The following is a 26517-nucleotide window of genomic DNA, read 5'->3' as shown; positions in this document are numbered from 1 at the left end:
ACTGGAAGCCCAGCATCTTAACCACTGGACCACCAAGGAAGTCCCTTGACAAAATTTTGAAGTCCAATTGTTTTGCATTTATATGTGTGAAGATTTAATGGAGATCAATTATTACTGCCATTCCATGACTTCAGCTGGAAGTTTCAGAAACATTATTTTAATGTATATTACTCACTGCAAGAGAAGTGCAATAATGCCATGGCATGGATAAGAAAACTGAAGCTCAAAGAGATTTGTCCAGACACACAACTATGAAGTGGCAGGGGCAGAACTGAAACTCAAGTCACCTGATTTCCCTGCCTCAGCATTTTGTGATCAGCAGCCCTCCTCACAAGGATCACAGGAGAAACAGCCAACAGAAATGCAAAAAAATTTAATAATTGGCAATAAATTAACAACAGAATACAGAATAGCAAACACACACAGAAACGTCACCAATACAAAACATACAAGTTACAGAACTAAAAGAAAAAAAAACAAAACTGCTTCTCAGAAGAACTTTTGGCCCCTTCACTACCCAGCCCCTCAGGGAATGAGGCCTCCCCAGCGGGAGCTCCAAAAGTCACAGATTCATGGAATCTCAAGGGGACCACTGAAGGTTCAAAGCTGGAATTGGAACTTGTCACGGGACAGGGGTTCCTGTAACTACAGAAGTAGAAACCGGTCCATGGTCTGTGGTGGTGGTCAGCGACCAAGGCAGACACGGACTCCAGTCTTTTCCTGGGAGGTTCTTAGGGCAACGCATCCCACGGGAATACTGCTGGTTTCAGGGAAATCCGCCGGTCTTTAGGGAAAGGGCGCCTCTGGCACCAGCGCAGGCGGCTGAGAGACCCCCTGGGTCAGTGAACCCTCGGAGGAGGGCGGCGCTCGCAGCCAGGCGCCCTGAGCGCTCCGGGTCCAGGCGGAGCGGCGGCGGCATCACAGACAAGGCCCCGAGTGCGCCACCAGCCGCAGGTCCCACGCGAGCAGGTGCAGGAGGTGGAAGATGACGGTGGCTTCGTGGCACCGAGGCGAGTCCTGCAGCCCAGGAAGGAGGCAGAGCGGGGCTGAGTCAGGAATCTCCTTCCCGAGAGACACCCCCGCTCCGGACCCTCAGGGCTCCAAGCCCGGCCCCCGCCCCGTCGCCACCTCCCGCGGTCCTCCCTGCCGTCCAGCCGCGCTCGCGCCGGCTCCACTCACAGCTCGGCGAGTCTTGGGACGCCTCCCGGGCCGCGGCGGCGACCTCCTCCAGGAGCCTGGCCGGGCCAGCTCGAGCTGGAGCGGGGAAGGAGGTCAGCGAAGGCGGTGGAGACCCTCCCCTCCCCTCCCCTCCCCGGTGACTCGGGCCCTCTCCCTTCCGGCGGCCGCAGAGCAAAGCCGGGAGGGTGCGAATCGTGTCCGTGCCCGTTTCCGGGCTCAGGGGGACAGCTTCGCAGTGCGGGTCGTGGCCCTGAGACCAGGGGCGCAGAGCGAGGCGGGAGCGGCGCGGGGCCGGGCCGCCGAGCACTCACGCAGGCCGCCACGTCCCGGCCGGCGGCCGCCAGCAGCTCCAGGGTCTGCCCGACGCCGGGGAAGAGCTCGGGGCTCGGCAGGCTGCACAGCACGGCCTGGGCGTCGGCGAGGTCGCGGGCCACCCGACGGAGCATCGCACAGGACTGCGGGGACCCGGCTGGAGTTAGACGGGGCGGCGCCCGAGCCGCCCCCCACCACACACACAACCCTGCCGGCCTCGGGCCTCACCGACGGCCGGGGAGGGGTCCTCTTCTGGCGGATCGAGCAGTTTTGGGGCCCCCAGCTCAGCATCTCTGCTTCCTGCGAGACAAGAGCTGGGGTGACGCAGGGCCTCCTGGTCAGGGCCCCTGGAGCACTGGGACGTCGAGGATTCCTGGGCGTGGATCAGCACTGGTCGGGACGGTGGTGTTTTTCGTGTCCCGCATCAGGCTGTGCTCTGATGAGTGAGCGGAGCTGTAATGCTCCCGCGCTTTGTGCGGAGCCTATGCCTAGACCTCGAGCCGAGTCCGCCTGGAGGGGGCGTCCCATCTGTGATGCGCTTCGTCTTGTATGACAGACCACCAGAGCCTCAGGGAAGGGGTCGGGGTTCACAAGTCTGGACTCTGAGATCCGCCATGCACCTACTAGACTCTAGTTCGCCAGGGCCCCTCGGGACAAAGACTGGCATCTCTGAGCCTGGCGGTGCCAGGGGCGGAGGGGCGGGGGCCTCTGAGCATCACTCACATAGTGGTCCCTCAGCGCCTTGACAGCCAGCAGCGCCCGGGGGTTCAAGGAGCGATAGTGTGAGAGGAGGCAGCGCTGAGGCTCTGTCACGTCGGGGTCGGCAGCTACATCCATGGTCGCCAAGACCCACAATCCCACGACCACTGCGGCTGTGCCACTCCGCCCCATCTCTGCTCCTGCTGCAGGCGACGGATGTCAGCGAGCCCAAAGAGAAGGCCCTGAGTCCAAGCCCCTGCCTCTGGATAGATTGGCACAAGGATGGACCCTCACAGCGTGGACGCTGATCACCCCCAGGGGAAGAGGCAGGGAGGGTCCTGACACCCCTCCTACCCTCAGCCTCTCTCCCCTCACTCCTCACCTGCACTGTGTCTTGGGTTTCTGGCACTGCAGCAGGGCCTGTCTTCCGCTGGCCTCTGGGTGATGTCCAGAGTGGTGTCCACCTGGGTCGGCGGTGCCTGCACCCTCCATGGTGGCTTTTAAGTGTTTTTAACTGGGACCAGTGAGCAACGGGGCTTCCCCGATGCAGAGTAAGCTTTCCCAACGTCAGTGCTGGCCATTGATCGGCCCAGAGGGTTGTAGGCAGGGATGTGAGGACTTTAACCCACAGTGGGGCAATGCCAGCAATGATGCCACCCCAGCTAACTGCCAAATACTTCCAGTCCCTTTCTATATCCTTTCACTTTCATCACTCTGGGTGTCGTTATCTCTTTTCTATAATGCCAATTAGCTCTTACACAGTTACTAGGCCCTGTTCCAAGGTACTGATATGTACTCATCTCACTTAATGTTCAAAAAATGACACTGCAAGAATTGTTCTATCATACCTCCAATTTGCGGATGGGAAAACCGTGGCACAGTAAGACGAAGGAACTTCTCCAAGATATGCAGTTCATAATCGGCAGAGGCAGAATTTAAACCTGTTTTCAAACCAGCTTCAAAGCTTATGTCTAAGCCATAACTACCCCCCCCATATCTGATTTCGTGCCTCCTCTCTTTCCTTTTCTGTCCTCATTTCATTCTGTTTCTCTTTCTTCCCTCTCTAGTCACCTTCCCTTTTGTCTCCACCTCTTTGTTTTTGTCTCTGTCAGTAACTTCATTTGTTTCTTATTCCTTTTTTTTTTTCACTGAGAAATGGAGTATTTCCTGCCATATCAATAGACAAGGATGTCACAGCCATCAGTGATTCCGGCCCTCTGAAGGTGAATTTCTGAGCCCATGAAGGAGAACAATATCCGGCAGCCACCAAACATAACCACTTCCTATGGTGAACGCTGGGGATGGAAGGAATGATTTCAGTGAGTCCAGACTCTTCCATATTTGCATACAAGGAAAAGCGCTAAATTCCTTAACTTGTGGTATCTGATTTTCTTTTAATTCACAAAAATACTTTTGACGTTCAGACTACCTGCCCCTTGATGCAAATTTCAATGTAACCTGACTCCTTCCCCCTCCCACCTCCTCCAAGTAGTTCTCCCAGGACCACTTGAGATGCTGCCTCCTGGACTTAAGTCCTGAAAATTTCCACCAAATAAAATGTAACTCAACTTTTAGGTTGTGACTATTTTTTTAGTCAACATCGCAAGCATTCAAGTGTCTCTGTGTGTCTCAGTCAGTCTCTTTGTTTTGGTTTAAAAATAAAATCTACCGGGCTTTCCTGGTGGCTCAGTGGTAAAGAATCATCTGCGAATGCAGGGGACATGGGTTCCATCCCTGGTCTGGGAAGATTCCATGTGCTGAGTGACAACAAAGCCCATGCACCTCAACTACTGAGCCTGTGCTCTAGGGCCCATACGCCGCAACAAAAGAAACTATTGCAATGAGAAGCCTGCACATCGTAACTAGAGAGTAGCCCTCACTCGCTGCAACTGAAGAAGGCCTGCAACAAAAACCCAACAGAGTCAAAATAAAAATAAATAAAAGGGACTTCCTTGGTGGTCCAGTGGCTAATACTCTGGGCTCCCAATGCAGGGGGCCTGAGTTCGATCCCTGGTCAGGGAACTAGGTCTCACATGCCACAGCTAAGACCCTAGTGCAGCCAAATAAATAAATAAAAATATTAAATAAATAAATAATAAAACCTACTACTTTTCCTGATAAAATTAGTAATGCAGGGTCATTGGATAACGCCTGAAAAATAGAGACATGCATAAAGGAGAAAAAAAAAATCTGTAAATTCACCACCCACCTCACCCTGTCTCGCCTCACCCCAGCTCTGGAACAATTTTTCTAATGTGTAGAAATGTTACATATATTGATTTGTGTGTATGTTTTCTGATTATTGAAGTAACACATTCGTTATATAGATTCAGCCAATAAAAAAACACAATTTGGAGACTTAAAAAAGTCTTTAATCCCACTTCCTGGAGGTAATCTTTTTAGCAGTTAGTTGCTAATCCTTTTTTTTTCTTTTTTCCTCTATGAACAATTTCTGCCAAGTTGGAGCTTGTCTGTATACAGTTTGGTAGTCTGCTTTTTGTGTCTTACCATTATCTCTCATTTGTATTCCCCCATGTCTTTAATTATACTGTATCAGTGAGGTCCCCTGCAGTAAACAGATGGCCTAATCAATTTAGGATAATTTGAAGTGGTTTAATACCAGGAGTGTTTACCAAGGGACTGGATGGTAATGGGGGCAGAGGACGAGTAGTTCAAGGTCTTGGGGCCCAACTGGTGTGGGTCTGTCATCCCTCAGCCTGAAGAAAGCGGATGGGGAGGGAGGGGTTACCTGACCTCGGAAGAAGAGTCATACACACAGGTGGAGGAGAAGGGAGGTACATACACTGACTGTATTCTACTTTCCCTCTCAGGCCCTATTAATAGGCTCCCCATTGACTGCACTCAACAGAAGCCAAAGGCCAGCTTCTGGGGCCCAGAGTAGGCTCAAGAAGTGGGAAGAATGACCTTGGAGGGGCAGATGGAAGACAATTTGCATGTACCACTAGTAAGGCTTCCAATCTAATGGGATTATTGAATAACCAATCCCAAACTCCTATTGGTGGGCATTGGTATTCTTTCCAGTCTTTTGTCAAAGTCATGCTTCTTAAGACTAGGGGAGAGAAAGGGAGTAACTTTTTCATTCTTTTAATGGTGTCTGTCATAGAGCTGAAATTTTAAATTTTTCTAATTCATCAATTTTTTTTTCTTCCATGTCTTGTGCTTTCAACTGATACAAAAAAATCATCATCACGCTTCCCTAGATTTTCTCCTATACTACATTATAGGAGTTTTATAGTTCTGCACTTTACATTTAGGTCTATGATATATTTTAAGTTAACTTTTGTGAAAGTGTGCAAAGTCTGCATCTAGGTTTATTTGTTTATATTTACTTTTGGTCACACCTTAAGGCATGCAGGATTTAGTTCCCTGACCAGGGATTGAAACTTCGCCCCCTGTAGTGGAAGCCCGGAGTCTAAACCACTGGGCCACCAGGGAATTCCCTATCCGGTTGTTTCAGTACCATTTGTGGGAAGACCATCCTTTCTTTATTCAATAATTGCCTTTGGTCCTTTCTCAAAAATCAATTGACTGCATTTGTGTGGGTCTATTCCTGAGCACTCTCTTCTGTTACATTGATTTATTTATCTTTTCACTAATAACAGAGTCTTGATTATTATAGCTTTATAGTAAGTCTTAATGTGAGAGTGTCCATCCTTCAACGTTGTTCTTCTCCTTTAATACTGTGAAAGCTACTCTGGGTCTTTCAAATTTCTGTTTAAACTTTCACTTTGTCAATATCCACAAATTAACTTGCTGGAACTTTGGATTGCATTGACTCTGTAGATTAAGTTAGGAAGAACTGATATCTTGACAATATTGAATCTTCATATCCATATTCATAGAAGAGTTCTATTTTTAGATGTTCTTTTACTTCTCTCATCAGAGTTTTATAGTGTTTCTCATACAGATTTTGTTTATATTTTGTTAGATTTGTATTAATACTTAAGTATTTCATTTTGGGGGATGCTGAATGTAAATGGTATTTTTAATTTCAAATTGTTCATTGAAAGCAATAGGCTTTTGTGTATTAAACTTATATACTGACACCTTGCTGTAATTGCTTATTGATTCAAAAATGTGGTTTTTTTCCATGTGTTTTTAAAGACATAAAATTAAATACACAGGACTATTAAGAAAATTGATTATATTGAAACACAGTTACCAAAACATTAGAGTAACTTTGCAATAAGTGATACATATTTCTCTTTATTAAAGATCTAAGTACAAGATAGAGCCATAGGTTTAACAACTACTATACTTTTGAGGTAGTAATAGGAGTAAATGCTATTGCAAGACATGTGCCATATCTGTAGTATGCTATGAAATATCTGTGCCTTCTTTTATGACAAAGTCACAACTTCTGCTAATATTATTGTAGCTTGTTGCTTATATTCATAAGGGAAAGAAATGCTAAATTTCAGTTAGAGGTTAGTGAAGAAGGAGATGTAACTCTCTCCTATGCAAGTTCACTTTCCCCTGAATCCTACCATAGGGGTAGTTCATGAAATTTAGGTTAAGCTGGACTTTAAATAGAAAGAAGTAGATCTATATGTATTAACATGGAAAAATCTTCAAGACATAGAATGAAAAAAGGAAATTGCTGAGAACAATACACATGTTGTGACACTCCTTGTGTCTAGAAATACTCATACATGCAAAAGCAATTCACTGGAAAAAAAAAAATAGCCCTTTCAAACACCATGCTGGGCTTCCTTAGTGGCTTAGTGGTGAAGAATCTACCTGCCAATGCAGGAGACACCTGGTTCGATCCCTGATCTGGGAAGATTCCACATGACCCAAGCCAACTAAGCCTGTGCACAGTTATTGAGCCTGTACTCTGGAGTCCAGGAACTGCAACTATCGAAGCCCCCACTGAAGCACCCTAGAGCCCCTGCTCTGCAGCAAGAGAAGCCACCACTTTAAGAAGCCCATGCACTGAAATGCAGAGTAGATCTCACTTGCTGCAACTAGGGAAAGTCCGTGAAATAATGAAGACCAGACACAGCTAAGAATAAGTAAATTAACTAACTAAAAAAACAATGCTGGAGTAATTGGACAACCACAGGCCAAACAATGAATCTTGACCTAAAACTCACACGAAAATAAAAATTAACTCAATATGGAGCACTCACTTAAATGTAAAACATAAAGCTATAGAAGTTAGAAAAGTTTAGGAAGACCATCTTCAAGGTCTAGAGGTGGATAAAGGGAATAATCCATAAAAGGAAAATTGATCAACTGAACTGGATCAAAAATTTTTGCTCTGTGAAAGACCATGTTAAGAAGATAGGACTTCTCTCGTGGTATAGTGGATTAGAATCCACCTGCCAATCCAGGGGATGGGTTCGATCCTGGATCCAGGAAGATCCCACATGCCTGGGAGCAACTAAGCCTGTGCTCTACAACTACTGAGCCCATGCTCTAGATCCAGTGAGCCACAACTACTGAGCTCAAGTACTGCAACTACTAAAGCCCATGTGCCTGGAGCCTGTGCTCCACAACAAGCCACCGCAATTAGAAGCCAGAGCACTGCAACCAGAGAGAAGCAATGAAGACTCAGCACAACCAAAAATAATTAATTAATTAAAAAAGAAGATAGAAAGATGAGCTAAAGCCTGGGAAAAAATACTTGCAAACCACCCACCTTATAAAGGACTAGTATTGTGAATAGATAGAGAACTCTCAAAACTCAACAGTAGAAAAATTAAACAACCCATTTGGGAAATGGGCAAAAGACATTAAGAGACATTTCACCAAAGAGTGAAAGTTGGGAAATAAGTATATGAAAAGATGTTGGACATTATTAGCCATTCGGTACAGTTCAGTTCAGTCGCTCAGTTGTGTCCGACTCTTTGCAACTCCTTGCAATCGCAGCACACTAGGCCTCTCTGTCCATCACCAGCTCCTGCAGTCTACCCAAACCCATGTCCATCGAGTCGGTGATGCCATCCAGCCATCTCATCCTCTGTTGTCCCCTTCTCCTCCTGCCCCCAATCCTTCTCAGCATTAGGGTCCTTTCCAATGATTCAACTCATTGGAAACTCATGAGGTGGCCAAAGTATTGGAGTTTCAGCTTCAACATCAGTCCTTCCAATGAACACCCAGGACTGATCTCCTTTAGGATGGACTGGTTGGATCTCCTTGCAGTCCAAGGGTCTCTCAAGAGTCTTCTCCAACACCACAGTTCAAAAGCATCAATTCTTTGGCGCTCAGCTTTCTTCACCGTACAACTCTCACATCCATACATGACCACTGGAAAAACCATAGCCTTGACTAGACAGACCTTTGTTGGCAAAGTAATGTCTCTGCTTTTAAATATGCTATCTAGGTTTGTCATAACTTTCCTTCCAAGGAGTAAGCGTCTTTTAATTTCATGGCTGCAATCACCATCTGCAGTGATTTTGGAGCCCCAAAAAATAAAGTCTGACACTGTTTCCACTGTTTCCCCATCTATTCGCCATGAAGTGATGGGACCAGATGCCATGATCTTAGTTTTCTGAATGTTGAGCTTTAAGCCAACTTTTTTACTCTCCTCTTTCACTTTCATCAAGAGGCTTTTTAGTTCCTCTTCACTTTCTGCCATAAGGGTGGTGTCGTCTGCATATCTGAGGTTATTGATATTTCTCCTGGCAATCTTGATTCCAGCTTGTGCTTCTTCCAGCCCAGTGTTTCTCCTGATGTACTCTGCATATAAGTTAAATAAGCAGGGTGACAATATACAGCCTTGACATATTCCTTTTCCTATTTGGAACCAGTTTGTTGTTCCATGTCCAGTTCTAACTGTTGCTTCCTTGCCTGCATACAGGTTTCTCAAGAGACAGGTCATTAGAGAGATGCAAATTAAAACCACAATGAGATAATATAATACGGCTATCGGAATGCCTAAAAAAATAGTGACAACATCAAATGCTAGTGAAGATACAGGAAACTGATCACTCATTGCTGGTGTAAATGCAAAATGGCATAGCCCTCTGGAAAACAGGGTTGGTCATTTCTCAAAAAACTAAACATGTGGGGCTTCCTTGGTGGTTCAGTGGTAAAGAATCCACCTCCCAATGCAGGAGACATGGGTTCAATCCCTGGCCTGGGAATATCCTACATACTGTGCAGCAACTAAACCTGTTAGTTGGTAGTTGGTAAAGGACTACATATCATTTAATAGAGTGTTATTATATGATATTTATTCATTTACTAATTATAAAACTATTGTTCATTTGCTGTTGAAAATTGGAATTGCAGACATGTTTTTCTCAAACATTGTTAACAATAATTATAGCTGATACATGCTGAGCACTTCCTGAATGAAGAATCCCATGGACAGAGGAGCCTGGCGGACTACAGTCCATGGAATCACAAAGAGTCAGACACGATTGAAACAACTTAACATGCACACACAGGAAATAATACTCTAAGACAGATAGAATTTTTCTAAGACCTGGATGAGTAAAAAAGCTGAAAAACAGAAGGGAGGGATATTTGTGCAAGGAAAGAGAAAACAAAAGACAGGGAAAGAAGACAGGATGTAATGACAAAAAAGAGTGATGGAAGAGCAAGCATTAGAAACCCTAGTATGAGCTCCTGGAGGGCAGGCACTTTTATTGGTACCTCTGCCAAGCTTGCAGCTTCCAATTGAAGGCAAAGGTGTGTTTTCAGTTCATCACTAGAGAGCAAAAGAAAGAGCAACATACGGAAAAGACAGAGTCCAGAAAGCAAACAGTAGCAACTGGCTCGGGAGCGAGGGTCAGGCAGAGTCATCGCTGGCATTGGCCCAAGGCGGGGTAGAAGTCCACACACACCAGCCAGTGGCCAGCACTGACGTTGGGAAAGCTTACTCTGCACCGGGGAAGCCCGGTTGCTCACTGGTCCCAGTTAAAAACACTTAAAAGCCACCATGGAGGGTGCAGGCACTGCCGACCCAGGTGGACACCACTCTGGACATCACCCAGAGGCCAGTGGAAGACAGGCCCTGCTGCAGTGCCAGAAACCCAAGACACAGTGCAAGTGAGGAGTGAGGGGAGAGAGGCTGAGGGTAGGAGGGGTGTCAGGACCCTCCCTGCCTCTTCCCCTGGGTGTGATCAGCGTCCACGCTGTGAGGGGCCGTTCTTGTGCCAGTCTAACCAGAGGCAGGAGCTTGGACTCAGGGCCTTCTCTTTGGGCTCGCTGACATCCGTCGCCTGCAGCAGGAGCAGAGATGGGGTGGAGTGGCGCAGCCACAGCAATCGTCATTGGGCTGTGGGTTTTGGAGACTGTGGGTGTGGTGGCGTACCGCGCGTGACTGAGCACGGCGCTGCCTCCTCTCACATTATCGCCCCTTGGACCCCTGGGCGCTGCTGGCTGTTAAGGCAGTGAGGGACCGATATGTGAGTGATGCTCAGAGGCCCTGGCCCTTCCCCACCCCCCCTCTCTCCGCACCCCCCAGCCCTGGTCCCTCCAGGCTCAGAGACTCCAGTCTTTGGCCCGAGGGGCGCCCATGTTCTAGCGTCCAGCAGGCACATCTCTGATTAAAGGGTCCACAACTGTGATTCTGACGTCTTCCCGGGGATCCCGTGGTCGGCTCATATGCGGCCTCGGTGAGGCCCTCCAGGCGGACTTAACTCCACGTCGAGGCGCAGGCTCCGCACCGGGAAGGCGGGAGCATTACAGCTCCGCTCACTCATCAGAGCACAGCCTGATGCGGGACACGAAAAACACCACCGTCCCGACCAGTGCTGATCCACGCCCAGGAATCCTCGACGTCCCAGTGCTCCAGGGGCCCTGCCCAGGAGGCCCGGCGTCACCCCAGCTCTTGTCTCGCAGGAAGCAGAGATGCTGAGGTGGTGGCCTCGCAACTGCTCAATCCCCGCAAAGAGGGACCCTCCCAGGCCGTCGGTGAGGCCCGAGGCCGGCGGGGTTGTGTGTGTGGTGGGGGGCGGCTCGGGCGCCGCCCCGTCTAACTCCAGCCGGGTCCCCGCAGTCCTGTGCGATGCTCCGTCGGGTGGCCCGCGACCTCGCCGACGCCCAGGCCGTGCTGAGCAGCCTGCCGAGCCCCGAGCTCTTCCCCGGCGTCGGGCAGACCCTGGAGCTGCTGGCGGCCGCCGGCCGGGACGTGGCGGCCTGCGTGAGTGCTCGGCGGCCCGGCCCCGCGCCGCTCCCGCCTCGCTCTGCGCCCCTGGTCTCAGGGCCACGACCCGCACTGCGAAGCTGTCCCCCTGAGCCCGGAAACGGGCACGGACACGATTCGCACCCTCCCGGCTTTGCTCTGCGGCCGCCGGAAGGGAGAGGGCCCGAGTCACCGGGGAGGGGAGGGGAGGGGAGGGTCTCCACCGCCTTCGCTGACCTCCTTCCCCGCTCCAGCTCGAGCTGGCCCGGCCAGGCTCCTGGAGGAGGTCGCCGCCGCGGCCCGGGAGGCGTCCCAAGACTCGCCGAGCTGTGAGTGGAGCCGGCGCGAGCGCGGCTGGACGGCAGGGAGGACCGCGGGAGGTGGAGACGGGGCGGGGGCCGGGCTTGGAGCCCTGAGGGTCCGGAGCGGGGGTGTCTCTCGGGAAGGAGATTCCTGACTCAGCCCCGCTCTGCCTCCTTCCCGGGCTGCAGGACTCGCCTCGGTGCCACGAAGCCACCGTCATCTTCCACCTCCTGCACCTGCTCGCGTGGGACCTGCGGCTGGTGGCGCACTCGGGGCCTTGTCTGTGATGCCGCCGCCGCTCCGCCTGGACCCCGGGCGCTCAGGGCGCCTGGCTGCGAGCGCCGCCCTCCTCCGAGGGTTCACTGACCCAGGGGGTCTCTCAGCCGCCTGCGCTGGTGCCAGAGGCGCCCTTTCCCTAAAGACCGGCGGATTTCCCTGAAACCAGCGGGATTCCCGTGGGATGCGTTGCCCTAAGAACCTCCCAGGAAAAGACTGGAGTCCGTGTCTGCCTTGGTCGCTGACCACCACCACAGACCATGGACCGGTTTCTACTTCTGTAGTTACAGGAACCCCTGTCCCGTGACAAGTTCCAATTCCAGCTTTGAACCTTCAGTGGTCGCCTTGAGATTCCATGAATCTGTGATTCTTGGACCGGTTTCTACTTCTGTAGTTACAGGAACCCCTGTCTCATGACAAGTTCCAATTCCAGCTTTGAACCTTCAGTGGTCCCCTTGAGAGTACATGAATCTGTGACTTTTGGAGCTCCCCCTCTGGAGAGGCCTCATTCCCTGACGGACTCGGTAGTGAAGGGGCCAAAGGTCCTGAGAAGCGGTTTTTGGTTTTTTTTTTTTTTCTTTTAATTCCATAACTTGTGTGTTTTGTATTGATGAAGTTTCTGTGTGTATTTGCTATTCTGTCTTCTGTTGTTAATTTATTGCCAATTATTAAATATTTTTTGCAATTCTGTTGGTTGTTTCTCCTGTGATCATTGTGAGGGGGGCTGTTGATCACAAAATGCTGAGACAGGGAAATCAGGTGACTTGAGTTTTGGGCTTGTCCTTACCACTTCATAGTTGGGTGTCTGGACAAATTGCTTCTCTTTGAGCCTCAGTTTTTTCATCTATGCCATGACATTATTTCACTTCTCTTGCAGTGAGTAATATACATTGAGATAATGTTTCTGAAGCTTCTAGCTGAAGTCATGAAATGGCTTTAATAACTGGTCTCCATTAAATCACCACACACATAAATGCACAAAAACTGTAGTTCTTTCATTTGTCCTGACCTGTGGATGGGCAACCATTGTAGCCAAGTGCAAAGACTGTTTCCCAAGGTCACATAGCTAGTGATCAGAACCAGGTTTGAACCCTAATATTTACCTCCAGCTCCAATGTTCCTAACCACTCCCCTGAACCTCCTTTCTGAGAGAAACAGTATTTAGGAATTTTCAGATAAACAGTCCATTTTCATGATTCACTGTTGTAGGGATATCTTCTCCCCTGATATGAGGTGCGTGCAATTGACAGAACCTGGCCAGAACACTGGTAGGTGCCCAAGGCACATCCCTGAGGTTGCTTTGGAAACATGATTATGCATTGGAGCTCATAGATATTCCCAGACGAGGACTGTGGTCCACCCTTTCCAGGACTCCACACTTTCTGTTGGAGAAATCCATTCCCTCCAAGTCCAGGTCTAGCCACACTGGGGCTGTTAAGTGCAGTAGTTACTTGTCTGCTGTCAGACAAAACTCAGTTCATATCCTGCCCTCACTAGTTCTTTGCTGTGTGACCTTGAATAACTTTCTTAACCTGTCTGAGTCCCTGCAGTGTCTTCTGTATTTAAAATGTAGGTAAGCATGGATGTCTTTGGTGCTATCACAAGTATTCAGGACCACATTGCAGCAGAGACACAGACAGGCTCGCAAAAGGAGGAGGTTCTCTCTCTTTTCCTTTTGCACTGACTGTTCCCTTTTCTTAGAAGGCTCCCTCTCAGATCTCCACAGAACTCCTCCCTCACTTCCTTTAGGTCTGCCCTCAAGTGTCATTTCATTACCTTATTTAATGCAAGCTTTCCCTTCCACTCTGCTCTCAACCCTGGTTCATTTCTTTCATTTTCCATTATCTGATGTTATCTGACATAATACATCTCACATGCCTAATCCCCCATCCCATACTCTCTGGTACCTTTTTCTTGTAAATAGCTTCATGAAGGATTATTTTATGTCTTTCATTTTTTCAATACTGTTTTCTTGGCACCTTAAAAAAGGTCTGACCCAAAGTGGGGAGTAAATAATTACTTAGTGAATGAAGGCATTCTTCTCAAACCCAGCTGATTTCTCTGAAGTCTTAGTCACATCCCAATTTCATAGCATATCCTATTCCTGGGTCACTCTGTGCCTGACAATCAGAGAACAGGTTAGTGCAGACTCCACCCCTCCCCCATTCTGTCACTATCAGTAGGTGGGGAGGAGCTGGTCTCCTCTGTTAGTTCTAGAGTCTTTTTGCCTTTCTGACCCCCTCTCCCCACCCTCAACAGCACCCCTGGATCTTCTCTCATCCTCTGAACAGCCTCCCTCTTGGAAGGTCCAGGTTGTTCAAGGTAACAGCTTCTACAAGTGCCTTTTCCTTCTATTCCCTGCACTGGGGCATCTGCAGAAAAGAAAATCCCTCTGTCCCCTCCCCGCCCAGTCCTAAATCAACCTGGTCTCTGCAGGAGACCCGCCCTTGTGGGGCTGAAGCTACTCCAGTCCTGATTTCGTCTTCATTACTCACTTCCTCGGAGGTGAGCCCGAATCAACGTCAGTTTCTCTTTCGCTCAGTTGCTCACCTGGCTCACTGGCTCCGCCCTGCTCTGGGCTTTCCCAGTGTTAGCCTGTAGCTGTGTTTTCACTTTTCGTACATCAGCTTGGATTGCCCGGCTGCACAGGCTAAAAGCTGCACCATGGAGCTCAGGCAGCAGTTACAACTCAGACCAGACGGAGCTGGAAGTTCAGAGACACAAACGGAGCAACGAGCTGAGATCCAGAAGAGGAGGCTGAAGTCAGAGACGCCAGACAAGACTAAGATCCCAGGCAACAGCCTCAGAGTGGACACTTGATGCCCCGTTTGGACAGAGACCAGAGAGCAGGAATGAAGCTGGGTGAGCCCCCACATCATTGTCTGGGACCCTCGCCTCCCCACAGCCTGCACCCTCCCTGCCTGACGCCCTCCTCCCCTCCCCTTTCTATCCTTCCTGAAGCAGACATGGCCCCGGGCTGCACGCTGGTGCTGGTGCTGATGCTGCTGACCGCGGCGCTGAGCAGGACAGGGGCAGCTCCCGTGCCCTCTGCCTCCAGGGCCGTCCCACCTGCCAGGGGCTGCCACATGGCCGAGTTCAAGTCTCTGTCCCCGCAAGAGCTGCAGGCCTTCAAGACGGCCAAGGATGCCTTTGTGAGTCCCCCCACCCCTCCTGCAGTGGGTGAGCCCCCAGCCCCCTCCTGTGGGCTCCTAGATGACCTGGGCTGCAGGCGGGCCTGCCCTCCCTTCACGGGGCTGGCCTCCCCGCTCCCCGCAGTGGGCGAGCGTCTGTCCTGCCCTGGATGAGCCTCTACCATCCTTTGGGACGTTCACCTCCCCTCCTCTGCTGTTGGCCATCCTCGGGTCTCCCTGGGGTCCCCCTCCGTCCCTCCCGCTGTGATCTGACCTTGCCCTTGCTCTCTAGGAGGACTCGCTCCTGCAGAAGGACTGGGACTGCAGCGCCCGCCTATTCCCCAGGACCCGGGACCTGAAGCACCTGCAGGTGAGTTGGGAGAGTCAGGCCCACCTGCCCTCACCCGCTCTGGCTCTGCAGGTGCCCCTCCCTCCTCTCGCGTGTCCTTCTCTCCCTGTCCTCCCCTGCGCTTCCCCTCAGCCAACCACGCGGACTGTGTCTCTCACCTGACCCTGACTTTCCCTTCCCCTGTCCCCCTCACCTGTCCCCTCACCTGTCCCCTCACCTGTCCCCTCACCTGTCCCCCTCACCTGCCCCTCACCTGTCCCCCTCACCTGCCCCCTCACCTGTCCCCTCACCTGCCCCTCACCTGTCCCCTCACCTGCCCCCCTCACCTGTCCCCCTCACCTGCCCCCCTCACCTGTCCCCTCACCTGTCCCCCTCACCTGTCCCCCTCACCTGTCCCCTCACCTGTCCCCCTCACCTGCCCCTCACCTGTCCCCTCACCTGTCCCCTCACCTGCCCCTCACCTGTCCCCTCACCTGTCCCCTCACCTGCCCCTCACCTGTCCCCTCACCTGTCCCCCTCACCTGCCCCCCTCACCTGTCCCCCTCACCTGTCCCCCTCACCTGTCCCTCACCTGTCCCTCACCCGTCCCCTCACCTGTCCCCTCACCTGCCCCTCACCTGTCCCCTCACCTGCCCCCCTCACCTGTCCCCCTCACCTGTCCCTCACCTGTCCCTCACCTGCCCCCCTCACCTGTCCCCCTCACCTGTCCCCTCACCTGTCCCTCACCTATCCCTCTCTCATGTGCAGGTCTCACGTGTCTTCTGCCTCCTCCTCAGGTGTGGGAGTGCCCCGTGGCTCTGAAGGCAGAGCTGGCCCTGACACTGACGGTCCTGGAGGCCATGGCTAACTCATCCCTGGGCCACAGCCTGGAGCGGCCCCTTCTCACGCTGCGGCACATCCACTCCAAGCTCCAGGCCTGTGTGAGTGCTGGGGCCCCTGGCCGGGTCTGGGCTCTGACCACCCGGACGTCCCCCTCGGTCCCCGGCTCCGCCTCACAGCCTCACCCCTCTCTCCTCTGCCCACAGGTCCCAGCTCAGCCCACAGCAGGCCCCAGGCCCCGGGGCCGCCTCCACCACTGGCTGCACCGGCTCCAGGAGGCCCAGAAGAAGGTGAGTGAGCGGAGAAGCCAAACTGAAGTCTGGGGCAGCTGGGATCCCAGGCGTGGGAGATACTGAGCCATCCCTCTCTCCCCTCAGGAGTCCCAGCACTGCCTCGAAGCCTCTGTGATGTTCAACCTCTTCCGCCTCCTCACCCAGGACCTGAAATGTGTTGCCAGTGGAGACCAGTGTGTCTGACCCTGGAGACCCGCCTGCAACCTGTCTTTCCTTCTTAGATATTTTTTATGCACCAACTACCTCCACTGGATTATTGGTTCTAGAATCCTATTTTTTTATGAAGCCCCTAAATTATATTTATTCTTGCACTTTTTATACAATATGTAAAAATAAACTATTTGTTCCTAACATTGACCTTGTTTATATGTGTCTGAATATGTGACTGCATATGTGGCAGGGGGAATGGGAAGAGAGAAATGAAGAGAATATGAAAGAACGGGGACTTGCCTGGTGGCACAGTGGAAAAGAATTTGCCTGCTAGTGCAGGGAATGTGGCTCAGTTCCTGGTTGGGGAGAATTCCACATGCCATGGAGCAGCTAAGCCTGTGGGATACAGCCACGAGGTATGCTCACATGCTGTAGGCCCTCAAGGTGCAACTACTGAAGTACATGCACACAGGGCCTGTGCCTGCAGCAGAGAGCCCACTGCAATGAGAAGCCCATGCAGTGAAACAAAGTGCAGCCCCTCTTTTCTGCAACTGGAGAAATCCTGCATGCAACAATAAAGACCCAGCACAGCCAAAAATAAAAAGTAAATAATTTTTTAAAAGAGAATATGAAAGAATGAATGAGCAAGGAGTGAAAGAATCACTAAGGATTTTTCCAACCACAACAAGGGAAGATTTTATTGCACCACAAGCTGCCATTACATTAAGAAATAAGATGTCTATACAGATGGCTAACAAACACATGAAAAGATGCTCAACATCACTCATCATCAGAGAAATGCAAATCAAAACCACAATGAGGTACCATTACACGCCAGTCAGGATGGCTGCTATCCAAAAGTCTACAAGCAATAAATGCTGGAGAGGGTGTGGAGAAAAGGGAACCCTCTTACACTGTTGGTGGGAATGCAAACTAGTACAGCCACTATGGAAAACAGTGTGGAGATTTCTTAAAAAACTGGAAATAGAACTGCCATATGACCCAGCAATACCACTTCTGGGCATACACACTGAGGAATCCAGATCTGAAAGAGACACGTGCACCCCAATGTTCATCGCAGCACTGTTTATAATAGCCAGGACATGGAAGCAACCTAGATGCCCATCAGCAGATGAATGGATAAGGAAGCTGTGGTACATATACACCATGGAATATTACTCAGCCGTTAAAAAGAATTCATTTGAATCAGTTCTAATGAGATGGATGAAACTGGAGCCCATTATACAGAGTGAAGTAAGTCAGAAAGATAAAGAACATTACAGTATACTAACACATATATACGGAATTTAGATAGATGGTGGCGATAACCCTATATGCAAAACAGAAAAAGAGACACAGAAATACAGAACAGACTTTTGAACTCTGGGGGAGAACGTGAGGGTGGGATGTTTTGAAAGAACAGCATGTATATTATCTATGGTGAAACGGACCACCAGCCCAGGTGGGATACATGAGTCAGGTGCTCGGGCCTGGTGCACTGGGAGGACCCTGAGGAGTCGGGTGGGGAGGGAGGTGGGAGGGGGGATCGGGATGGGGAATACATGTAACTATATGGCTGATTCATGTCAATGTATGACAAAACCCACTGAAATGTTGTAAAGTGATTGGCCTCCAACTAATAAAATAATATTAAAAAAAAAAAAAAAAAAAAAAAAGAAATAAGATGTCTAGAGCTGTCTGGGTCTGGGTCAGATCAGTGGGACAATGTCTATCATGGACCTACAGTCTGTATCTGTGAGTGTGTCTAAAGATATATGTTAAAATTGTGTTCATGGTTCATTCACCTCAACCACCTGTGGTTCTGAACCTGGGATAGCTTGTCAGACTGGAGATTTGCTGGGAGAAATACCACAGAGGAAGTTATCACCAAAAATTATTTAGTTCCACTGTGAGCATTGGTCTATGTAGACAATTGTGTTGGCTACAAATCATTTTTGTTTCTGATCTATGTGTCTTTCATTTTCTTTTCTTGCCTTATTGGAATGGATAGGACTGTACCACTACATTGAGTAAGAAGGGTGAGAGAGGACAGGTTTGCCTTCTTCCTGATCTTAGGGGGAAAGCATTCAGTTTCACCAATAAGTGTAAATGTCAGCTGTAGGGTTTTTTTTTGTTTTTGTTTTTGGTAGATGCTCTTTTCATTTCTTTCTTTCTTTTTTTAAAATTTATATATTGATTTGGCTGTGCCAAGTCTTAGTTGCTGCATGTGGGATCTAGTTTCTCAACCAGGGGTCAAACCCTGACCCCCATGGAGTCTTAGCCACTGGGCCACCAGGGAAGTCCCACGATGCTTTTTTTCAAGTTGAGGAAGTTCCTTTTCATTCCTATTTTTTCTAAGAGTTTTCAAAAATCATAAATGGATGTTTGTGTTTGGTAACTGTTTTTTCTTCATTGATATGATCATGTGATTTTTTTTCTTTAGCCTGTCTTGGTGAATTGTATTGATTGGTTTTCAAATGTTAAACCAATCTTGTATCCTTGGAATGAATCAGTTAGGTGGTAGGGTATAATTCTTTTGATGTACTGCTGAAGTCTACATGCCAACATTTTGTTAAGGATTTTTGTGTCTATATGCATTACTTCACTTTGTGTTAGATAACAAGTTCAACTTATTTTTTAAGCCAGTTGAGTTAAAACTTACTGTTGTGCTGTGCTATGCTCTGTCACTTCAGTCATGTCTGACTGTGACCCCATGGACTGTAGCCCACCAGGCTCCTCTGTCCATAGGATTCTCCAGTCAAGAACACTGGAGTAGGTTGCCATGCCTCCTCCAGGGGATCTTCCCAGCCCTGGGATTGAACCCACATCTCTTGTGTCTCCTGCATTGCAGGAGAATTCATTATTGTTGAGCCACTAGGTAAGCCCAAAACTTACTATTATTTGCAGCCAAAAGCATCCTTAATGATACACATGGAAATGAAAGGCAGGTTTCCCACAGAGCTGACAAATTCTGGCTGCATGGGATTGTTATGCCTCCATGCCATACCCAAGACTCTCACTGATACAAAGCTGCAGAGTCCTCATAATCAGTATCCATGGAAGGGGGGCAGGAAGATGAATAACCTGGGGCTACAATCCAGGGAAACAGGCTCTTCTGCCTACCTCAGTCTCTAAGGTGTCACTATTCCTTCAAACCTCTGTTTCTTGAAAGTTTCACTCCAACTCTTTGAAGTCTTCTCTGCTTCCTCTTATCAGTGACTCCATCATGTCTTTTCCCTCTCTCCAAACAGATTACTTTGTTCTCTTCCTCACAGAAGCTACCAGGTAGAAATTCCACATCATCTATACAACACCCTACCTGTCCCCACCCTCCTCTTGCTTCCCCATCAAGATCAGTGAGTCGCTTTTCTTTCTAACTTGGACCAGTGCCCGATCCTGGTCCTTCTTATGTCCTTCCTCCATAAATTATCCTTCTCTTAGCCTCCATTTTCCAAAGCTTCCTTTCTACAAGTACCTGCCCATTGGTAGTCTCCACTTTTATTAAATCCCTTTCTTAATCTGTCCTCTTTTCTGCAACTATTTCTCCATCTCCCTCTACTGGCTCCACTTCCTTCTCGACTCCAAGTCTCCGTAACCCCTACAGTTGGCTTCTGTTCCCAGATCTGCACTCCCTAACAATCTCCTTATAGCAAATCCTGCATTGCTTCTCCAGTTCTCACCCTAGAAGACTCCTCAGCAGCATCTAACCCATTCCTCGGTAACTCCTTCTTGAAACTCTCTCCTGCTTTGACCTTTGCGATACCACCCTCTCCTTGTCTTCCTTCTACGTCTGACTGTTTCTTCTCGGTCACATTTTCTGATTCTCTTTCTTCTTCCTATCTCTTGAATACTGGAGTGTCTCAGGGGCCTGTCCTAGATTCTCATTTCTCTTCTCTATACTCTCTTCGGGGTCTTCTCACAAATCCTCATGGATTCACCAACTATATTCTCATTGACTACTTTTGTATCAGTCTGCTTAGACTGGGTTATGCTTCAGTAACAAATGACCCTCAAACCAGAGGCTTATAACAACAAAGGTTTATAGCTTACTCATGCAACACAACCATCTTGAGTAAGTTGACTCTCAGCTCCTCACTGGGAATCCAAGAGGAAGGTGCAGTTCTATCTTGGACTTTGATGGTCTTAGAGAGAGTAGAGAGACAAGAGTGCACGATGGACTAGTCACTGGCTCTTAGAACTTCGACTCAGAAATGATACAGATCACTTCACTCCCATCCCCATTTCATTGGCCCAAACAAGTGACACAGCCATGCCTGAGGTCAATAGGGTAGAGATGAATAATTTCCCACAAGAAATGGATTCCTCTCTTTGGAAGGCAAAAAGATATATTTACTTATTTTTGACTCTGCCTGGTCTTACTTGTGGTGCAGGGGCTCTTCTTTTGCTGAGCGCAGGCTTAGTTGCCACACAGCATGTGGGATCTTAGCTCCCAGACCAGAGATCGAAACCGAATCTGCTGCATTGGTAGGTGGGTTCTTAATCATTGGACCACCAGGGAAGTCCCCAGGAAGAAGATATTTTGAATGATAAGGCAATATAAAACATCTTAAGTTCTTATCTCCAACTCTGACTTTAAAGACAGGATAAATTTGCATTATTATTGTGCATAGATACCAGCTCAAGTTCAGATCCAAACTGGACCAGCTGATAAGCCAATAGCAACAAAGACTCTGTCCCTAAAGTTCCCTTGCCATCTTCTGAATAATGGTCCTTAGAAAGGGACTGGTGGAAACTCCCATAAGAAGAGCTAGTCTATAGAGCTGAGAAGGCAGGGTAAGCGTCCACTCTCCATGGTTCTGAACACCACTGACAGCTAGAAGAGGGTGGTTTCTTCCATTGCTGGGAGCTTGGTGAATGCCTGTTAACTTCTTCAGCACTTACAGATTTTTTAAACGAGATATTGTCATATCACATGTGGTTGTAAATCAAATGGAACAATCCTATTGTGTATGAAATGCAAATAAGTTTACAGGGTTTTTTTTTTCCTTAAATAACAGAAAACTTCAACTCAACTTGCTTAAACAATCAGGACTTTGTAATTTCATACAACAAGAAACCTGATGGTAAGATAGATCAGGAGTTGGCTAATTCAGAAAACCACACTCATGTTATTAATAATTCAAATTCTTCCCATCTTTCAGCCTTGCATTTCATCTACATCCTCAGGTTTGGTCATCTCAAGTTGTAAGGTGGCTACCACAGTTCCAGACATTAAATCCTTTGGGCAATTCTTTGGAAAGAAAAAGGAAAGAATATCCATGTGTCCTGCTTATCACTAAGGAAAATCTTTCCCAGAAGTCCCCTAGCAGACTTCCCTTAAACCCCACACCAACAAGTCACTAAAAATAGAAAATCCCAGGACTCCCCTGGAGGCTCAGTGATTAACAATCTGTTTTGCAATGCAGGGGATGTGGGTTCAATCCCTGTTTGGGGAACTAAGATCCCCATGTCTCAGACCCTGTGTGATGCAACTACTGAGTCTGCAAGTCACAACTAGAGAGCTCATGCACCACAGCAAAAGGTCCTGTGGGCCAAAACTAAGACCTGACATGGCCAAATAAGTAAATAGTTTTTAAAATTTGCAAATCCTCTGTGCTGTGCTTAGTCGCTCAGCTGTGTCCGACTCTTTGTGACCCCACGGCCTGTAGCCTGCCAGGCTCCTCTGTCCATGGGAATTCTCCAGGCAAGAACACTGGAGTGGGTTGCCATGTCCCCCTCTGGGGGATCTTCCCAACTCAGGGATCAAATCAGGGTCTCCTGTATTGCAGGCAGATTCTTTACCGACTAAGCCATCAGCAAAGCCCTAGGGTTCTGACATCCCAGTGTTTGACTTTCCACCTCTCCCCCCAGCAAATATCTCCTTCTAACATATCATAAATGTGCTTACTTACTGTAACTCCCCTGGCAGTCCAGTGGTTAAGACTTTGAGCTTCCACTTCAGGGGGCATGGGTTTGATCCCTGGTCAGGGAACTAAAATTCCACTTGCCATAATGTGATCAAAAAATAAATAAATGAATGATAAAAATAGGGACTTCCCTGGTGGTCCAGTGGCTGGAACACCATGCTTCCAGTGTAGGGGGTTCAAGTTCGATCCCTGGTCAGGGAACTAGATTTCAGATGCTGCAGCTAAAGATTTCCCATGCTGAGATGAAGACTGAAGATCCCACGTGCTGCAATTAAGAACTAGCACAGCCAAATAAATATTTTAAAAATTAAAATAAAGAAATTCCAGCTCAATCCTATACCCACTCCAGCTACCACATTTCTCTGCCTCCTTGTATTAGTCAGGATTCTCCAGAGAAACAGAACTCTGCTGGATACAGATAGAGGTATAGACAACATATATATATATATCATTGTTCAGTCACTAAGTCATGTCCAACTCTTTTGTTACTCCATGGACAGTAGTCCACCAGGCTCCTCTTTCCATGGGATTTCCCAGGCAAAAATAATGGAGTGGGTTGCCATTTCCATCTCCAGGGGATCTTTCTGACCCAGGAATTAAACCCATGTCCCCTGCATTGGCAGATGGATTCTTTACAGCTAAGCCACCAGAGAAGCCCTAGGTGTGTGTATGTATATATGTGTGTGTGTGTGTGTGTATATATATATATATATATGTATGTATGTATATTTATTTATTTATTATAAGGAGTTGGCTTATGCACTAGGGAGGCCAAGTCCCAGGGTGTTCCATTGGCCACCTGGAGACCCAGGAGAGCTGATGTGTAGTTCTAGGCTAAGTCCAAAGCCCTGAGAACCAGGAGAGCCTATACTGTAAGTTTCAGTCCAAAAACCAGGATGTTTGTGACTCAGGAAGAGTCAGTGTTCATCTCGAGTCTGAAAGCCAGAAAAGAGCACAATCTCAGCTCAGTGCAGTCAAGCAAGTGGAGTTCTCTCTTACTCAGCCTTTTCCTTCTATTCAGGTCTGCCATTAATTAGATGAGGTCCACCCACCGTAGGGAGGGCAATATACTTGACTTACTCTACCAGTTCAAATGTAATCTAATCCAGAAACACAGTCACAGACATACGTTGAACAATGTTTGGCCGAATGTTTGGGCACCCCATGGCCTAATCAAGTTGACATATAAAGTTGACCATCACATGCCCTTTTCAGCAATGTTTGTCAAAAGAATTGTCTAGGAACTTCCCTGGTGGTCCAGTGGTTAAGAATTCACCTTCCATTGCCAAACCCAATGGTTGATACTCAGACCGGTGTTTCCTAATCTTTCAGCAGTAATTGACATGGGTGCTCATTCTTTGATCTGTGAAACACATCCGTCTCTGGTTCCCACTTTCCTGGTTTTCCTCCTCTCTCTGGTGGCTCCTTCTCAGTTCCTTTTCTGATTTTTCCATCTCCTGGGACATCCAGGGCTCATCACAGTGCTTATCTCTCATCTCTCTGTGATGCATGTATCTATTCTCATGGCTTAGAACCCAATCCCATCTCTATAGTCATGGCTCTTGTGGCAGATTGAATTCTTGGTACATATTCTTTCCCTTCCCTGCATTTACACCCTTCCCATGGCCTCACTGAAGGCAGAGTTTACTTCTCTGTCCCTTGATTTTGGACTCAGCCATGTGACTTTTTAAAGCCAATGATATATATATATATATATGCAATGATATACAACAATGTGCCTGTTCTCAGTCCAATCCTCAAGAAGCCTCATGGGTTTCCTGTGCTCTCCTGGGGTTTTGCTCTGATGATGAGAAGTGCTCTCCTGGCTTGCTGCTCTCCTTTAGCCTGGCCTCAGACCTGAGCCATCCAGACCCTCAGCTTGAATCAGAGCCACCCAACTGAACCCGAACAGAATCATCCAACCCCAGAGGTCAGCAGAGCCATCCCCAGCTCGTCTGCAGAGAGCTGAACTAAGTCAATGGTTATTGTGTTTTTGAGATTTTTGTGGTTGTTTATTACACAGCACACACTGACTGATACACCCCCCAAACTTAGCTCTCCAGACCTCACTCCTGAACTCCAGGCTTATACATCAACTCACTACTGAACAATTTCATTTGGATATCTAATGGGCTTCTCAAACTTATCATGCCAGAAATGTAACTCCTGCTCTTCCCCACCCTAAACCTGTTTCTTCTGCAATCTTTCTTATCCTAGAAAATAGAAGCTCCATGTTTTCAGATCCCCAAGGCAAAGGTCTTGGAATCATCATTGGTTCCTCTCTTTTTCCCATCTCCCACATCCAGTTAGTAAGTCCAGTTGATGTTACTTGTAAGAATATGCTGCACTGGACTATTGCTTACTCCCTCACTGACCCCACCCTGCTCCTGTCCACCCTCTCTCAACTGGACCATCGTGGCAACCTGGGCTCCCCAGTCCTGCTGTGGACCCTTAGTCTGATTCCCACGTGACGCCAGAGGGAATCTGTAAATACCTGAGTCAAGTCAGGCCCCTCCCATCCCCAGAGCACTCTTCTGGCTCCATCTCACTCACAGTATGTCCACTGACCAGTGAATAAATAAACCAAATAATGATATGTATGCTGAAGTAAAATCAATCTAAAAAACAAAAAACAAATGGATTTGCATTACCCTAATAAATTCTCCAAGTCAGGCTTTAGCAATACGTGAACCGTGAACTTCCAGATGTTCAAGTTGGTTTTAGAAAAGGCAGAGGAACCAGAGGTCAAATTGCCACCATCTGCTGGATCATCGAAAAAGCAAGAGAGTCCCAGAAAAACATCTATTTCTGCTTTATTGACTATACCAAAGCCTTTGACTGTATGGATCACAATAAACTGTGGAAAATTCTGAAAGAGATGGGAATACCAGACCACCTGACCCACCTCTTGAGAAACCTGTATGCAGGTTAGGAAGCAACAGTTAGAACTGAACATGAAACAACAGACTGGTTCCAAATAGGAAAAGGAGTATGTCAAGGCTGTATATATTGTCACCCTGCTTATTTAACTTATATGCAGAGTACATCAGGAGAAACACTGGGCTGAAAGAAGCACAAGCTGAAATCAAGATTGCCAGGAGAAATATTAATAAGCTCAGATATGCAGACGACACCACCCTTATGGCAGAAAGTGAAGATGAACTGAAAAGCCTCTTGATGAAAGTGAAAGAGGAGAGCGAAAAAGTTGGCTTAAAGCTCGACATTCAGAAAACTAAGATCATGGCATCTGGTCCCATCACATCATGGGAAATAGATGGGGAAACAGAGTCAGACTTTATTTCTTTGGGCTCCAAAATCACTGCAGATGGTGATTGCAGCCGTGAAATTAAAAGACGCTTACTTCTTGGAAGGACAGTTATGACCAACCTAGACAGCATATTAAAAAGCAGAGACATTACTTTGCCAACAAAGGTCCATCTGGTCAAGGCTATGGTTTTTCCAGTGGTCATGTATGGATGTGAGAGTTGGACTGTGAGGAGAACTGAGCGCCGAAAAATTGATGCTTTTGAACTGTGGTGTTAGAGAAGACTCTTGAGAGTCCCTTGGACTGCAAGGAGATCCAACCAGTCCATCCTAAAGGAGATCAGTCGTGGGTGTTCATTGGAAGGACTGATGCTGAAGCTGAAACTCCAATACTTTGGCCACCTGATGCGAAGAGTTGACTCATTGGAAAAGACCCTGATACTAGGAGAGATTGGGGGCAGGAGGAGAAGGGGGCAACAGAGGATGAGATAGCTGGATGGCATCACTGACTCGATGGGCATGAGTTTGAGTAAACTCTGGGAGTTGTTGATGGACAGGGAGGCCTGGCGTGCTGCGATTCATGGGGTCGCAAAGAGTCAGACACGACTGAGCGACTGAACTGAACTGAATTAGTGGCCATCTTTACACATGCATATTTTCCATTTGCATAAAAATGAGTCTTTTAAAAATGTTTTATTTATTTATTTGGCTGCAT

General features: G+C 48.2%; 3 protein-coding genes across 3 annotated transcripts; 2 read left to right on the top strand and 1 right to left on the bottom strand.

Moving 5' to 3' along the window:
• Nucleotides 1–918: 918 nt before the first annotated feature.
• On the bottom strand, nucleotides 919–2328 carry LOC136157494 (interferon lambda-4-like). Its single transcript, XM_065919362.1, has 5 exons — nucleotides 2215–2328; nucleotides 1720–1791; nucleotides 1491–1634; nucleotides 1180–1254; nucleotides 919–1017 (listed from the first exon to the last, which is right to left on the bottom strand). Exons 1-5 carry the CDS (start codon nucleotides 2326–2328, stop codon nucleotides 919–921), a joined length of 504 nt encoding a protein of 167 aa, XP_065775434.1.
• On the top strand, nucleotides 2327–11880 carry LOC136157493 (interferon lambda-4-like). Its single transcript, XM_065919361.1, has 6 exons — nucleotides 2327–2408; nucleotides 10492–10571; nucleotides 11008–11079; nucleotides 11165–11308; nucleotides 11545–11619; nucleotides 11782–11880. Exons 1-6 carry the CDS (start codon nucleotides 2327–2329, stop codon nucleotides 11878–11880), a joined length of 552 nt encoding a protein of 183 aa, XP_065775433.1.
• A 2955-nt stretch (nucleotides 11881–14835) lies between these two features.
• LOC136158765 (interferon lambda-3-like) lies at nucleotides 14836–16644 on the top strand. The gene is made up of 5 exons (XM_065920583.1): nucleotides 14836–15021; nucleotides 15293–15370; nucleotides 16126–16269; nucleotides 16375–16458; nucleotides 16546–16644. The coding sequence occupies exons 1-5, from the start codon at nucleotides 14836–14838 to the stop codon at nucleotides 16642–16644; spliced, it is 591 nt and encodes a 196-aa protein (XP_065776655.1).
• The last annotated feature ends 9873 nt before the right edge of the window (nucleotides 16645–26517 follow it).

The sequence above is a fragment of the Muntiacus reevesi genome, chromosome 2, assembly GCF_963930625.1.
Source record: "Muntiacus reevesi chromosome 2, mMunRee1.1, whole genome shotgun sequence".
NCBI classification, from domain to species: Eukaryota; Metazoa; Chordata; class Mammalia; order Artiodactyla; family Cervidae; genus Muntiacus; species Muntiacus reevesi.
This window is presented reverse-complemented; position numbering and strand designations above follow the sequence as displayed.

Bases quoted from the DNA above. Each gene is read 5' to 3' on its own strand.
- LOC136157493 (XM_065919361.1), top strand. From the start codon at position 2,327: ATGGTCGCCAAGACCCACAATCCCACGACCACTGCGGCTGTGCCACTC. The intron at 10,572-11,007 runs GTGAGTGATGCT...CTTGTCTCGCAG, and splicing joins AGGCAGTGAGGGACCGATAT to GAAGCAGAGATGCTGAGGTG. The intron at 11,309-11,544 runs GTGAGTGCTCGG...TCCCCGCTCCAG, and splicing joins GCCGGGACGTGGCGGCCTGC to CTCGAGCTGGCCCGGCCAGG.
- LOC136157494 (XM_065919362.1), bottom strand. From the start codon at position 2,328: ATGGATGTAGCTGCCGACCCCGACGTGACAGAGCCTCAGCGCTGCCTC. The intron at 1,792-2,214 runs GTGAGTGATGCT...CTTGTCTCGCAG, and splicing joins AGGCGCTGAGGGACCACTAT to GAAGCAGAGATGCTGAGCTG. The intron at 1,255-1,490 runs GTGAGTGCTCGG...TCCCCGCTCCAG, and splicing joins GCCGGGACGTGGCGGCCTGC to CTCGAGCTGGCCCGGCCAGG.
- LOC136158765 (XM_065920583.1), top strand. From the start codon at position 14,836: ATGGCCCCGGGCTGCACGCTGGTGCTGGTGCTGATGCTGCTGACCGCG. The intron at 15,022-15,292 runs GTGAGTCCCCCC...CTTGCTCTCTAG, and splicing joins AGACGGCCAAGGATGCCTTT to GAGGACTCGCTCCTGCAGAA. The intron at 15,371-16,125 runs GTGAGTTGGGAG...CCTCCTCCTCAG, and splicing joins GGGACCTGAAGCACCTGCAG to GTGTGGGAGTGCCCCGTGGC.